The 16,489-nt window shown below is 42.0% G+C and overlaps 1 protein-coding gene across 3 annotated transcripts in view; it reads right to left on the bottom strand.

Moving 5' to 3' along the window:
- abcc3 (ATP-binding cassette, sub-family C (CFTR/MRP), member 3) overlaps window positions 1-16,489 on the bottom strand; it is a 49,672-nt gene that overhangs the window by 30,881 nt on the left and 2,302 nt on the right. For all 3 annotated transcript variants that reach the window (XM_086063894.1, XM_086063895.1, XM_086063896.1), the window contains exon 2: window positions 474-650. In XM_086063894.1, coding sequence (XP_085920020.1) covers window positions 474-650 — 177 coding nt within the window. The remainder of the gene's footprint in view (window positions 1-473; window positions 651-16,489) is intronic.

Here is a 16,489-nt window from a genome sequence, read left to right as displayed (position 1 = left end):
TAATTTAGAGTGTTGATAAGAATCTAAAATATAGTATAGTGGATTAAATTAAAGATTATAATCTAAATTATTGTCAGGATTAATATACAATGATAATCAACAAACGAGATGTTGTTATTTGACTTTCGGTTAGGGGCCACCACAGCAAGCAGCTCACATATGTCTGTTGTTTGTGTTTTGTTTGTTGCTGCTGCTTTATTATATCAGTAGGCTTTCACTGCAGTGATGCACAATAGTTGACAGGGCTGCTTGCAGCCGATGCTTTAAAGACAGTTGGTGGCTGCATTGGGAGCATGAAGCCAGATCATGTTTCCACAAATAAGGCCACAGATGGCTTAATCTTATTTTCAGTAGGGAAAATTGTATGCTACAATCTCCCGACTCAATTGTTGAGATGCCCTGTTGACAAGACCAGTAAGCAGGACATGATGAAGTTTTGTAGTCCTTCCTGCAGGGCAGTTCGGGTGTCTCACCGTTTTAAATCGGTTCATGACGGACATCATGATGTAACCTCTGTTGTTCTTCTTTAGGTAGAAAAGGTAGACAGGGGAGACAGCCCATAGGTAAATGCATGGCAGCCATGACAGGACAGTGAGCTGGAAACACACGGGGAGGTCGGGCTGATCTGTGTGCAGCGTCTGATTGGCAACCTGCAGAAACGGGCAGCAAAAAAAGAACAACACGTCCATTTTTACACTGTGTTCCAAATAATTAGGCAAATGATATTTACTTTCCTAAAAAGTTGATGTAAAGAGAAAAATACCACTTGTAAAATAATTTGGAACGTTCCAAAATTCAAGCCAACTCTCTGAGAGGTCCAAAATGAATCAAGACCAATAAAAAACGAATGCCACATTGTTCAAACATTTTGTGTGAAATCCATATGTTCGACGTGGATGAAGAACAATAACAATGGGAGCCAACATCCGGAGGTAATAGTAAACTCAACATGAATCAGAGCTGGTTATCATGGTTCCCTACAAACACAAGGGCCCACCCACAGATACAACTAAGATAAACACAGCTGGCGGCCTCCGCTCACTTTCCATTTATCACCACTCCCATCGACTGAGGCATGTATGGGGTGATAGGTAATCACTCCCGCTGGTGGGTATTGAACTTATTTTTTTCGCGTTATCTTTTCTTTTTCCCAGACAATACAACACACACCACCACACACGCACACAATTACAGGATTCAAGGATCAAACTAAAGGTGGTGTCTAGACTACCACCGGGTGACATTTGCCTTTTGCCTTCCATTTTTTTAGCGGTCCACAACATTTACTCAAAATCACAATTTTATTTACTTAAAAAAAAAAAAAGGTGTGAATGTCGAAAAATTTTGAATTTTTCATACCACTTTTTTCAGACCGATACCAGTATGAGTACTCAACTCTCAACCAACCAAGTACTGATACGACTACTACTTTTGATACATAAAATTTCCTGAAATACACAATGGCAAATAATTTTAATGAAACGCCCAATATATTCCAATTTTCCCTTTGATTTGCATGAAATTTATTACAATTTTCTATTCTTCAAATTTCTAGATCATGATCATAAAACGGCCACAAGAGGGCAGCCGATACTGGTACTGTAACGGTCACCTTCGCAAGTACCGATACCTTAGAATAAGGCAATTTGTCACCCCGATATTGATACCTAGTATCGGTACTCACCCATCCCAAGTTGCTATGCTAATGATATACATAGACATGACAAAAAAATACTGACAGCTAAATACTAACTAAAATAGTAACTTTCCTTCACTTTTCCAAATTAAAGCTAAACAGCAAACACAAGGTTATTTATTCACATATCTTCTAATTACAGTATCGACATGTTACTTTAATTTGCTGTAACATATTGCCGTATTAAATAATTTCCATGTTTTTTTTTGTTTTTTTTGTTTGTTTGTTTTTTACACTGATTAACATTGTCAGCCGAGTCTTTCCAGTTTCACTCTTTGGATCGACAGGCAATTATTGTTTTAATTTAATTCACATACCTTAGATTGATAGATTTAAATTTTAAACACCCTCTGGATACTCAGTGCATTATTTGTAATGTGCTATAATCTACTAATCTTTAAATTTCAACATGTTCAAAGAGTGGGTAAGTCATGGGTATTAATAGGGACCGTTTATACAGAACTACCAGTACTATATTGTTCCTGTTTATATAATTGTGTTTAATAAGGATATTGGAGTAGAAGTCTTCAGCTATTTGTTCAAATGATTTCCCCGTAAGCCACACCTCATTATTAACAGGGATGAAACCTTCATCTGCTACAGTTTTTGTTTCACAATTCTATGATTGAAATTCAGCATCGACTGTAAGAAGCATAGAAGATAGAAATCCCATTTATTACGCCAGAAACGTCTTGGTTTATTGGCAAGGACGGTGATGATTTTTTTTTTTAATGTTGCTATTTTGAATGTTTTATTATGCAAACTAGATTCCATTTCAAGAAAATATCACGAAACTTCCCCAAAGAGTCATGCACCGTGGGAATCATCATCCTCATAGGACGCTTTCACAGTCGTGTATAACCAAGCAACACCTGGAATGATGAAAGAGCAATAAACTAGTTGCAGTTAATCTGCTACTGCCACAATAAATCCAGTGGAGATATATATATATATATATATATATATATATATATATATATATATATATATATATATATATATATATATATATATATACACACACACAGTACTCCCTACAGTAAGTGAAATGTCATGTCGATCCAAAGTTTTCAAACAAATAATTCCAGAAATATCTTAAATTTATATGCACAATTTGTGCTCTAAATGGCAGTTGAAAAATTTATACTTCAATTAAACCAGCGGTAAAGGATATGTGACAGTTACTGTACATTCACATATTGACCCTTTGTGCCGACGTCACGTGATCACGTGACTGCCCTATGACGGACGGCGGAAGGAAATAATTGTTGAATGGAAGTAGACGTGACCCGGAGTGAATTAGTGACTTAGCAACTGCTATTTTAGAAATTAAAAGTTATTATTGCCCATAGAGCCATGGAATCTACTACTTTAACCGAAGTTGAGTCTCTGGGACGAGATGCTACGCTCACGCCGGGGGACAATATACCTCGTAACGCAAAGGTAAAACTTGTTTATCATGCTAACTGACTTATTTTTACATAGTCCGTTCTATATTGAAATGCCGTGATGATGTTATGTTACTATGTTTACTAGCATGGAACAAATGTCTATCGTAGTGGCAAGCTATGCAGTAATTTCATGAATATGACTCCGGCTTCAGAGTGGAAAAACTCCAAGCACAAAGACGAAATCCCCCATTATTAAACAGTCAAATGCACTTAATAGTTAAAAGGTACATTTTAAAACTAAGCTGTGTGTTCGTGCAGTTGGCGTGGATGCTAACTATCTGGCTTCTTAATGTGATTTGAAACACGCAATTCGACACCTCTGTTAGAGTGCACGTTTACTAGTAAAATGTATGAACATTTATCTACTAATTACAACATTTATCTACTAACCTCGCAAAAAATTAGCACTGCAAATCCGTGAATACTTTGTCCTTTCTGTTGATTGCTGCTATCAATCGACGTCTTTTGTCTTCATTAGTAGGTATGCGATAAAAAGCAACATTTGGTTTACTCCTTTGTCTGTCTGTACAACCGACCGCAAAGCAAGATATGACCATTTTATAAGATAATCGATTAGATAAAGGACTTTACGCTGTACGAGATTCAATGGTTACAATACAGGCAAGTGGCTCTTTTGCCGTCCAGCGTCCCGTAGGGGGCGTTCTCATGAGGGCTGTGACGACACGTGCAAAAGGTCAATATGTTCACTGTATTTAGTAGCTTGACAACAAATATTGCAACAGATTCCCCATCTGTTCCCTGTTACACTGAGAAGTTGTTAAGTAAAGGCAAACACCTGTAAAGACTGCAGGAGAACAGGAACTGCTGCTGGACATGTTTTTTTACACTACAACATGGAACACGCAACTGTGTGAATTATGGATTCATTTTAGGGACAATGTGAAAGAAATATGAACTCAACTTCTCAAAATGTTTGTTTACTTCAGGGCAATGTAAAAGTAGCAGTGAAAGTCTTTCTGTACCTGGAATCTCACTCACATTGGCCTTAAACTGGCTTTTTACAATTTAACACTTATTGCTTTGAAGCCACACTCCATAAACCTACTTTGGCTGGAATCTCCCTGAAGCCTGCCAAAGGAAGTGTGACCGTTTTTCCTGAAAGTATTGTGCAAATACTGTCATTAATTGGGGGGGATAGAAATCGACAAACATCAAACTGAAAGTGTCCCTTCTGCTTACATGTCCACAAAGCACCTAAATAAATAACAGGATGCAATTACATTTGTGTTCAAAATAATAGAAGTGTGTTTATAAAGGTCAAAATATTAAAGTAGTAGTCCAATAGTCTTTATTGCCATGCGTTAGGAACACTGCAGATCATATTCTAAATCAAAACATCAAGAAATATTTGTCAATTTTTAAATTGCTTTTAAGAAAAAGAAAAAAGAAAAGAAATTGTGCTAATTAAAAAAATAGTGTCTGTATTTTTCTTTACAGATTTAAATATTTACTTTATAAACTCAAATTTTCTTGGATTTAGCATTCCTGTGACTCATTAAACTAAGATTTAGTTGTATAACCACGGTTTCAGGGTGGCACGGTAGATGACTGGTTAGCACGTCCGCCTCCCAGTGCAGAGGACGTGAGATCAAGTCCGGGCTTCGGCCTTCCTGGGTAGAGTTTGCATGTTCTCCCCGTGCTTGCGTGGGTTTTCTCCGGGTAGTTTTAAAAAGTTGCTTTCAGGCAACAAGTTTTTCCTAATGGGATTGTAGGGTGAAAATTGGAGCGGTCTACTAGTGTGAATGAAATGTGTGGCAACAATGAGGAAACTAGTTCATTTAAAAATTTGTGAACTGAATTTTTAACTAGTTTGCATCTTTCCCAACACTGGAAATGCGCTATATAAATAAAGCTGCCTTGCCTTGCTGTGTGACACAATTTCACAAAGAAGAAAAAAAGTGCATGTGACAGGAAAAGTTCCCATCAAACATCCTTTCTAGTCTATTCTTAGTTCTTCATTTTGCTTCATCCCTTTTAGTTTCAATTCTGCATAAAATGTGCAACAGTATGCAAATCAATTGAATTGTGCCCCAGGGCCGTGTGACACCTCTCTCTCTTAAATACATCTACCCATAAAGGGTTTAGGTAGGGCAGCAACAGTACAACACCTTTCACAAACACCTCAAACAAAGACAGAACGTTCTACCATTGTCCTGCAAGATGAACCATTACCTCTGGCTGAGGTCAAGAGTGCTCTGAGCCTGCGGGCTAACCTAATAGTCGTTTTTAGCGGCTATTTGGGAGTTAGCGTGTGGGTGAGCGGTTAGCCTGCGAGCTAACGAATAGCGGACATTTGGTAATTAGCGTGCGGGCTATTGGTTAGGTAATATTGATAAAAATAGGCAGTGAGCGAGTGCATGTGCGTTTCCGGTATGTGTCTGTGTGTGTAAGCCACATTATTGTTGGTGCAGAAGCTGGTGGCAAACACTCCAAGTGAAAGTCACTCATTGCTGTTTCACTACTTTCTACCACAGAAAACTAGTATGGTGAAGACTGCAGCGGCATATGGGGCACAAAAGATGGAACACCCACAAAAAGCAAAGGAGAGAAGACAGCCGCGTTAATCAGATATTCATTTCTCAGCTGGCCAGTAGCTGCGTTGAGGATACTCTTTTGTTTTAGTACTTAAAACAAAGATAAGTTAAACATGAACATTGAACATTTCAGTTATATACATTTTTTTTTTACTTATTTACTATAGTAAAGTTTAATACGATATTTGTTTTCATTTAACTTTATAAGACATAATGCTGAGCCTGGGGTCACAATGCACAAGAATTTTAAAACAAAGTTGTTTATTTTCTAAGATCTGAAAAATCCTTTAACATGTTGCAAATCACAAAAGCTGTTTAATAAATATGTGCTTAAGGGCATTTAAGCAGTCAAGTGCTGGAGTATACCGGCTTCAAATATCGGTTATCAGCCTCCCTGTATACCGATAATCAGTATCGGCCCTGAAAAAAGCATATCGATCTATCTCTACAGAAAATGGATGAATTGGATGGATGAAATAGCGGACAGATGATTCTATAAATGCCAGCTCTCACAATAAAACAGTGGCTCTGAAAAACAAAGACTTTGAGCTGAATAAAGTTGAAATTAGGGATGCTCGATGCCACTATTTTCACACAGATACTAATACCAATTCCACTAGTACATTTGATACATAACCCCCCCTAAACAAAAAAACAAAACAAAAACAATGACAGACAATTTAAATTGAGACCTGGTTGACCGTAGTGAGGATAAGCGGTTTGGAACATGGATGGATGGATGTATATTTGCCATTATAGCATTTTCCCTTAAAATCACATGAAATTAATAAAAAAAATATATTCTTCTGATTTAGAATTTTTTGTTTGTGATCGTGAAATGGCCACAAGGGCGGCTGATTGGCGAGTACAGATGCCTGGAAATAAGTAGTGTTGTTCCGATACCGATACTAGTATCGGCAGAGGCCCTGATACTGCATTAAAACAGTGGTATCGGTATCGGTGAGTACTAAGAAGTAACATGCCGATACCATTAATGATGTCGTTAATATAGGACTTTGGATGCAGCATCTTGTGTCTTGCTCATGCACAACATTCACTGATGTGTGACATGTTCACTTCATGCCGAGCTAAGATATCCTATTGGCCCTTGAATGCTCTGAACCAATGGCAAGACAGCTTTTTCATGTTGAGAAAAAAAAAACTTAGGTATCAGTATAGTATCGGCATTGGCCGATACTGCAAAGCTGGGTATCGGAATCAGTATTGGGGGCCAAAAAAACGGTATAGGAACAACACTAGAAATAAGGCCTGTTGCCGGCACGATATCGATACCTGGCAAGATTGGCATCAACTCACCCCTCCCTGTTCAAAATCAAATGTTAATTTATGTATGCCATTTACTATGAGAAGCAAAACTGTTAACTAGCATTGCAGCTTACTTCTTTAACCGTTAGAAGTTAATGAACTAACTCGGGACCTGCTTTAAGCCCTAAAAAAAGGCTTGACTACTTAACTTGGAACTCAACGTACGAAAAATTACCAGTGGGATACATTTACAATCGCCTCGGTACACATCGTCTTAAAAGCCTGACAAACAAGCATTCACATCACACCAATGGCAATTCAAATGTAGGAGGATTACCTCTGAACGTGTTTTGCTTTTCCTTTGACTTTTGCAGGGTTTTTCCTGTGTACAGAATTTAGAGGCGGCCACCTCCAGCCTGAGTGACTGATAATGAATGAAAGCTTTAACATGACATTAGTCATATTCTTATTAAAACTATTATTTTTATTATTGAAACATGGAATTATTATATGTTGCCTGTAAAAAATTGAAAGGGAGTCAGTTGAATTTACAGAATACATGCACGTCATGGCGCATGGTCAGGATTAGGGATGTTCAATACCACTTTTTTCCCGACCGATACGCAACTTGAGTAGTTACCGCTACTGATACCAAATAACGATACCACTAGTAAATAAAATTCCCCACCCATAAATGACAGATGATTTTAAAGAAAGACCTATATATCCCAATATATTATTTTCCTTAAAATTGCATGAAATTAATGGAAACTTTGTATTCATATAATTTCTGATTTCTTGTCCATGTCCCAGGAGGGCGGACGAATATGGTATTGGTCACCGCCGTGAGTACCGATACCTTAAATAAGACTGGTATTGACACCAATACTGATACTTGGTATTGGTAGTCACCCATCATAGTAAGGATGACACCACCTCTGCCTCAATTTGAGCCAGGAAAAACCCTGCTCATTGATCTCTTATTGGCTGATGCTGATATGCTTCAAAAATGCCAATAATCGGTCTATCCCTATCAATTATTATACCCGGCCAGCATGGGCTCACGTTTGATTATTTCAGCGCTCAGGTGTGAGGGGCACAGGAGCTAACCGCACACTGCTATTATCCACAGTGTGTTTGCTTCATACACCAAATACGGCAGCGCCTAATGAGTACATTTCGGAGGCTTTCCTGGAGGACATTCACGAGAAGCAGCCATCAGTTGTCTTCATTTATGGCATAGTTGCAAAACATACAACAATGCCGTTTCAGCTTAGAGATCAGTGGTTGCAGTCTTGAATGGTCACATGATTCCAAACACGTGATAAACAACTTTAATCAGCTATGCCAACGGCTCTCGTGTGCACAGAACAGCACCACATCCGGAGCTGATGGCGAAGTGCCAGTGGCGCCTTGAGTTCCCATCAGGTCACCAACTTGTCTCAAAGCCTTCAGTACATACAGTAGTTCCCAGTCTTTCCACATGTTCAGCACTCATCTTCAAACATGCACTGCAAAAAGTACGCAGAAAAAAATCTTTGAATTAACTTCAAAGGGCATTTAGTAAGGGGTTGATTCCATCAGTTTGACCATATTCACTTTCTATTATTACCTACAAGAGAATTTGATTCTAAATACAAGCAAATCACAATCTGATTGTTCTCTAAAGGTCTCCGCATATTAAGCTATTTTTGTTAGGTGGTGTGTCATGAGATTTTCCTAATAGAAAATGGGTGCCTTCACTCAATAAAGGTTGAAGAAAATGGTTCTAAATAATGACATTTGTGTATATCAGTGACGTGCGGTCAGGATAGGCAAGGTAGGCACTGCCTACCCCAGGCTGAAATGAAAGTTGAAACTGTTTGGCTTTTTCTATTTATTTTAATTATTTCTTTCATTTCAAAAAGCCTACACTACCTATAGTGATTTTCCGTTCCGTTCCGTCTTCAATTCCGCTTATCCGGGGTCGGGTCGCGGGGGCAGCAGCTTTAGCAGGGAAGCCCAGACTTCCCTCTCCCCAGCCACTTCAGCCAGCTCCTCCGAAGGGATCCCAAGGCGTTCCCAAGCCAGCCGTGAGACGCAGTCTCTCCAGCGTGTCCTGGGTCGTCCCCGGGGCCTCCTGCCGGTAGGACATGCCCGGAACACCTCCCCAGGGAGGCGGCCAGGAGGCATCCGAACCAGATGCCCGAGCCACCTCAAATGGTTCCTGTCAACGTGGAGGAGTAGCGGCTCGACGCTGAGTCCCTCCCGAATGACCGAGCTTCTCACCCTATCTCTAAGGGAGAGCCCGGCTACCCTGCGGAAGAAACTCATTTCGGCCGCTTGTATCCGGGATCGTGTTCTTTCGGTCACGACCCACAGCTCGTGACCATAGGTGAGGGCAGGAACGTAGATCGACCGGTAAATCAAGAGCTTTGCCTTTCGGCTCAGCTCCTTCTTCACCACAACGGACCGATACAGCGTCCGCATCACTGCAGACGCTGCACCGATCCGTCTGTCGATCTCCCGCTCTAACCTACCCTCACTCGTGAACAAGACCCCAAGATACTTGAACTCCTCTACTTGGAGCAGGACCTCATCCTCGACCCGCAGAGGGCACTCCACCCTTTTCCGACTGAGGACCATGGTCTCGGATTTGGAGGTGCTGATCCTCATCCCAACCGCTTCACACTCGGCCGCGAACCGCTCCAGCGAGAGCTGGAGATCACGGCTTGAAGAAGCCAACAGCACCACATCATCTGCAAAAAGCAGAGATGCAATGTTGAGGCCACCAAACCGGACCCCCTCGACACTCCGGCTGCGCCTAGAAATTCTGTCCATAAAAGTTACGAATAGAATCGGTGACAAAGGGCAACCTTGGCGGAGTCCGACCCTCACAGGAAACAAATTCGACTTACTGCCGGCAATGCGGACCAAACTCTGACATCGGTCGTATAGCCGAATAGCCCGTATCAGGGGGCCCAGTACCCCATACTCCCGAAGCACCCCCCACAGGACTTCCCGAGGGACACGGTCAAACGCCTTCTCCAAGTCCACAAAGCACATGTGGACTGGTTGGGCGAACTCCCACGCACCCTCAAAGATCCTGCTGAGGGTGTAGAGCTGGTCCACTGTTCCACGGCCGGGATGAAAACCACACTGCTCCTCCTGAATCCGAGATTCAACTTCCCGACGGATCCTCCTCTGCAGCACCCCCGAATAGACCTTACCTGGGAGGCTGAGGAGCGTGATCCCTCTAAAGTTGGAACACACCCTCCGGTCCCCCTTCTTAAAAAGAGGAACCACCACCCCGGTCTGCCAATCCAGAGGCACTGTCCCTGATGTCCACGCGATGTTGTAGAGACGTGTCAACCACGACAGCCCCACTACATCCAGAGCCTTTAGGAACTCCGGGCGAACCTCATCCACCCCCGAGGCCCTGCCACCGACAAGCTTTCCAACCACTTCAGTGACTTCGACCCCAGAGATAGGGGGGCTCACCTCAGAGTCCCCAGACCCTGCTTCCTCAAAGGAAGGTGTGTTGGTGGAATTGAGGAGGTCTTCGAAGTATTCTCCCCACCGATTCACGACGTCCCAAGTCGAGGTCAACAGCACCCCATCTCCACTATACACAGTGTTAATGGCGCACTGCTTTCCTCTCCTGAGACGCCGAATAGTGGACCAGAATTTCCTCGAAGCCGTCCGGAAGTCGTTCTCCATGGCCTCACCGAACTCCTCCCATGTCCGAGTTTTTGCCTCAGCGACCACCGAAGCCGCATTCCGCTTGGCCAGCCGGTACCTGTCAGCAGCCTCCGGAGTCCCACAGGCCAAAAAGGCCCAATAGGACTCCTTCTTCAGCTTGACGGCATACCTTACCGCTGGTGTCCACCAGCGGGTTCAAGGATTGCCGCCCCGACAGGCACCAACCACCTTACGGCCACAGCTCCGATCGGCCGCTTCAACAATGGAAGCACGGAACATGGTCCATTCGGACTCAATGTCCCCCGCCTCCCCCGGGACAATGGAGAAGCTCTGCCGGAGGTGGGCGTTGAAACTCTTTCTGACAGGGGATTCTGCTAGACGTTCCCAGCAGACCCTCACAATACGTTTGGGCCTGCCTGGTCGGACCAGCATCTTACCCCGCCATCGGAGCCAACAAACCAACAGGTGGTGATCAGTTGACAGCTCCGCCCCTCTCTTAACCCGAGTGTCCAACACATACGGCCGCAAATCCGATGACACGACTACAAAGTCGATCATCGAACTGCGGCCTAGGGTGTCCTGGTGCCAAGTGCACATATGGACACCCTTGTGCTTGAACATGGTGTTCGTTATGGTCAGTCCGTGACGAGCACAGAAGTTCAACAACAAAACACCGCTCTGGTTTTAATCGGGGGGGGGGGGGGGCCGTTCCTCCCAATCACGCCCCTCCAGGTCTCACTGTCATTACCCACGTGAGCGTTGAAGTCCCCCAGCAGAACGAGGGAGTCCCCGGGGGGAGCGCTCTCCAGCACACCCTCCAAGGACTCCAGAAAGGGTGGGTACTCTGAGCTGTTGTTCGGTGCATAAGCACAAACAACAGTCAGGACCCGTCCCCCCACCCGTAGGCGGAGGGAGGCTACCCTCTCGTTCACCGGGGTAAACCCCAACGCACAGGCGCCTAGCCGGGGGGCAATGAGTATGCCCACACCTGCTCTGCGCCTCTCACCGTGGGCAACTCCAGAGTGGAAGAGGGTCCAGCCCCTCTCGAGAGGATTGGTACCAGCACCCAAGCCGTGTGTGGAGGTGAGTCTGACTATATCTAGTCGGAACTTCTCAGCCTCGCACATCAGCTCGGGCTCGGGCTCCTTCCCTGTCAGAGAGGTGACATTCCATGTCCCCAGAACTAGCTTCAGTAGCCGAGGATCGGACCGCCAAGGCCCCCGCCTTTGGCTGCCACCCAACTCACTGCACACCTGACCCCTTTGGCCCCTTCCACCGGTGGTGAGCCCATGGGAAGGGGGACCCACGTTGCCTTTTCGGGCTGTGCCCGGCCGGGCCCCATGGGTGTAGGCCCGGCCACCAGACGCTCGCCTTCGAGCCCTACCTCCAGGTGATTTTCATACCTCAATTAAAAATGACTCATTACTTCGTCTGGCCTGCGGACAAAAATGCTGCAAAAATTATCCTCCTGAAGGCACACCGTTACTGTGCTTTTCCCAGTCCTGTCCGCGTAGCGATGTCATTTTCCCAGTAGAAAAGTCCTTTAAGCAAATAGGCAGATCGCTACGCAGCTTTTTTACGTCGCTGTATTATTCCTATGCGAACGTACGTACGTTCGCACAGTGCATTCGTGATTTCAAAACACACTTAGTGCACAGCAAAGCGGTAAGATAACGCTACCCATCCAGAAGAGGCATATGTTAAAATAGTTTGAATGTATGGCATCTTGTATCTGAGTATCGAGTATTTCGAGGTCAGGCTGAGTGTCCTTTTTTGGGGGAAATGAAATATGGTCACCCTAGGATACGTTGTACACTCGCCTGTCGACATACAAATTTTTGACTGGTCTGTGCGTCTCAATTTGCGACTGCCTGCCTACACAAACCTAGAGCTCACTGCATGTCACTGGTGTATATGTTAATTGCTAGCATATTATATGACATTAAATGGTTTTGCAGTACAATTTACTTCCATTTGGCTTGATTCTGAAATTTTGAACAATACAATACTGTATGGTACAGACAATAATAAAAGCAATAATAAGTGCAATAAGTAAATACAATAATCCTAAATACCATAGCTACAGTTGCACAATATATCGAAAAATACTGTCATCACAATAACTGAACGAAAAAGAACAAAAATCATACTCAATAACATTTCCTTAAGATTAAAAACACTGTAAAGTCAGTTAGGTGTATTTTGATATGTTAAATTTGTTGGAAGGTTAATGTTGAAAACAAGTGCAAAGACTGAGCTCTATTTAGTACTGAATTGCTGAGATGTAGAGTAAAACTTTTTCACCCACTCAGTTGGGCTGATTTTATGGGCAGGGATCAAACGAGGACAAGCTGACCAAGCGACAGCCTGAGTCACCTCCTTCATTTCATCTGTGGCATTTTAGCTCAATTACAATTTCCTTATTGATAATAACTTGGCCTATTTCTACCACTACAATGTGCAGTTGGCCATCAAGCTATGCCCACAACCTCAATGACTGTGTCATGTACCTGCACCATAAACAAGTGATGTCGTGGCTAACTACACTTAAATGCAGATAGGAGATTGTTATATTATTTAGCCACATTGGCTAAAAGTATGGATGTGCGTGTACCGATACCAGGTTTCGGTTTTAAGGTATACTTGTGGAGGCTGCCGATACCAGCCATGATACTTAAGACAAACAAAATCTGGAAATTGAATTAGTGCGGTCACAAAGTAATCTTTTTAAAATCAATTATAGTTTAGATTATTCCATCGATTACTTGAGTAATCAAGTATGTGATATTGAGCATCCTTACCTAAAAGGTTTCAGTGCCAACCCTGAATTCTAATGCAATTGTACGCTTTTTTCTGACTTGTCCAATCAGATGCAACCTTAAAAGTGCATCGCCATCCAAAAGGGGAACAGTATCTATTAGGGATTTTTTTTTGCATTTCCTTTATTTAACCAGGTAAAAAACTCATTGAGATAAAATTTTATTTTCCAAGAGTGACCTGATCACGGGGACAACAACGACACACAGTCATTACAACAAAACGGTCTTAACACAATAAGCACAAGCTACACTATATATAAAATCCTAATCATGAAATCAATATAAAATAAATTCAACAACAAATTCGTCAATTTTTAACCCTCGTAAGGTAAGTGTCCAATTTTTAGCTTTTGACTTTTTATTAATATTAATATCAAATACAAAGCACATGAAAAAAAATCACTAAGTGAGCGGAAATTGCACCCAATTGTCCAAAACATGTTGAAGTTCAAAATGGCACTGTCCAAGATTTCAAAATTAATATTATCATTATTATATGTGGGAAACAAGTCAAATTGTCCAACAGCATTAGTTTCACATTCCTTTACTATAGATTTTAACTCTCCCACCGAAATAAGTTCTGGCAAGTTCAGATCCTTTTGTAAGGTGTTCCATGAAAAGGGAACAGCATATTTGAAAGCTGCCTTACCAGCTCTGTCCTGAACCCCAAAACTGTCCTTTAAAGGATATTTTTGAGAGTGAAAACCACAGTTATTGGTGTTCGTTGACATTAGTATGCACAAAGGTAAAATGAGAGGAGCCAAATCATACATCTGCAAACAAAAATAAACCAGTGTGAGAGTCTAGAGATATACGGAGATGGATACTTTGCTGCAGCGTAAAGCATACAATGGTGAACACAAATTCCACCACCAGTAATAAACGCACAGCACAAAGGAGCTGTTCAATTTCCTCAGGTGTTGTGCTGATTTATTCATAAAAAGCAGATCACCGTAGTCTAAATAAAGGTAACTTTAAAGAACAACAACTTGTACAAATAGGTCATCATCTCCTTGCCATAATAGAAAAAGAACACCTAACTACCTATAAGTGGTAGCTATTTGCAACATCTGCACTCTGCTCCTTCAGCAGTTTCAATCTTTGGGAGAATTGAGGTAAACTGTTTTCCAGTTGGGAAAAAAAAAACATTAATTTGGATTTGTCTGCATTCAAAACTTGCTTTGAGTTAAAGGATCTTTGCGCAGTTTGTCACTTTTTTACTCGTGACTGCCACCTCTGGCCCAAAGTGTAACTGCAGCATCTGTGTCAGACTCGTTCATGGTGCACGTGCAAGTGCGTGCACAATCTTAAAGCAACATCCACAGTTGACAAAGGAGGTAAGAAAAACTCCGCACCTCACCTCCTCAAAGAAACTGTGGAGTGTGAGGGTCCGCACACTCTACTATAAAGGGAAGATGAAATCTGAGAAGTGCACTCAGAGTAAAACAGTCAGGGCTCTTCATACTCATCTAGGCATTGGTGGAGCATGCATGATGTGGAAAAAAGCTTCAACATTACCTTTTTAAACGGCACAATACACCTTTGAAGAGACTGAACAACATCAAAGGCAGAGACTATAAAAGTTAAAAGCTGGTTCAAATGCAGCAGAGGAATAATGCATGACTGTAAATGTGTAAATGAAAACAGACATTTGACCCATTTTGGCAGAGATCATTGATAGCGATTAGTGCTGGGCGATATGGAATAATTCTTCTATCACGATAACGATATGCCACGATATATTTTTCGTTATTCTTTAAAAAAAATTCTACAACACACTGACTGTTTATGTTTTCTCATTTTATGTTTAAATGACATTAAAGAGATGTGTAGTATCAAATGAGAAATGCCTCTATTAGTAGTGCTGCTATAAAAACAATTATCAAATGCAAAAAGAAAAGGCATAGTGACATATTGTTTACAAAATGTATTACTCTAAATAAGAGGGATTTAAAAAAAAAAATCAGAAAGAAATTGATTAAAACTAATAAAAAATCTGCAAGCAAGTGTCTGTTCAAATTAAACACCAAACACGGGCGTTAGTGTCCGCCTTGCTGCTCGCTGCCGTTTGTGATTACCGGCAGCTTCATTGTGCACACCGGAGAAGGAGAGGGTCGCTTGGTAAACTATGTCAAAAAAAGAGAGTGCTGCCAAGTAGTGCACTATAGGTACGCCACTTTTTCTCCTGCAACGCCTTCCTTTTTTTCTTTGATGACAGCTCCTCGAGCGCTTCCACTTTTTCACTTGCATTCTGGTGGCCGTGCTAAATACTTTAGCTAATGTTAGCACTATTGCTATCAACAGTTTTAAACAAGTAAACACTTACCACTATCTCCGGGACCGGGTGACTACAGATCTGTACAGGTGTGACTTTGCAGTCCGTTCCCAAAGCCGATTTGGCCGGTGCGAAAAAAATTATTTATTTTTAAACGTTGGTGAATATGTGAATGTCCCGCTCCAAATAGCCTACAAATGCGTCATCCGCACCGCACAGCACGCATCCGTGCGAAGTACTGTACATTGACTATAAAGTGCAATTGCACCGCCAGAAAATGCTCAGTTGCTCACCCCGCGTTTGGTGTTTAATGTACCATTCGCCAACATGTCTCTGATGTCTGTGGTCGGGATGCATTTCAATTTATATTGTGCTTTGTTAAAATGCCCGTGCCAGGCCTAAATAGTTTATAATAACAATATAATTTTAATTAATTATAATAAATGCAATGATAATAAAAAATTGGCATAATTTTTTTTTAATTGTTTCGGTTTTCAGCCACGCATTTTTCATTTTCGGTTTTCGATTTTGGCCGAAAAATGTCATTTTGGTGCATCCCTAGTTATTTGCATTTACTCACCTTGTTTTCTATTAATTTTCATTGGCTTTAAGCGGTTCAAATAAAGGATGGATGGGTGGATGATAGTTTTTTGTTTGTTTGTTTTTTTGCACTCACTCACACATACATACATCACATGCAAACACAGTCTCCCAGGCGGGAAAGCGAACCCACGCCAACCTGCATC

The sequence above is a fragment of the Leptonotus elevatus genome, chromosome 20 (genome assembly GCF_054856555.1).
Source record: "Leptonotus elevatus isolate MCC_2025b chromosome 20, RoL_Lele_1.0, whole genome shotgun sequence".
NCBI lineage: Eukaryota > Metazoa > Chordata > Actinopteri > Syngnathiformes > Syngnathidae > Leptonotus > Leptonotus elevatus.
The sequence above is the reverse complement of the archived record's forward strand: the minus strand, read 5'-3'. Positions and strand labels throughout refer to the sequence as shown.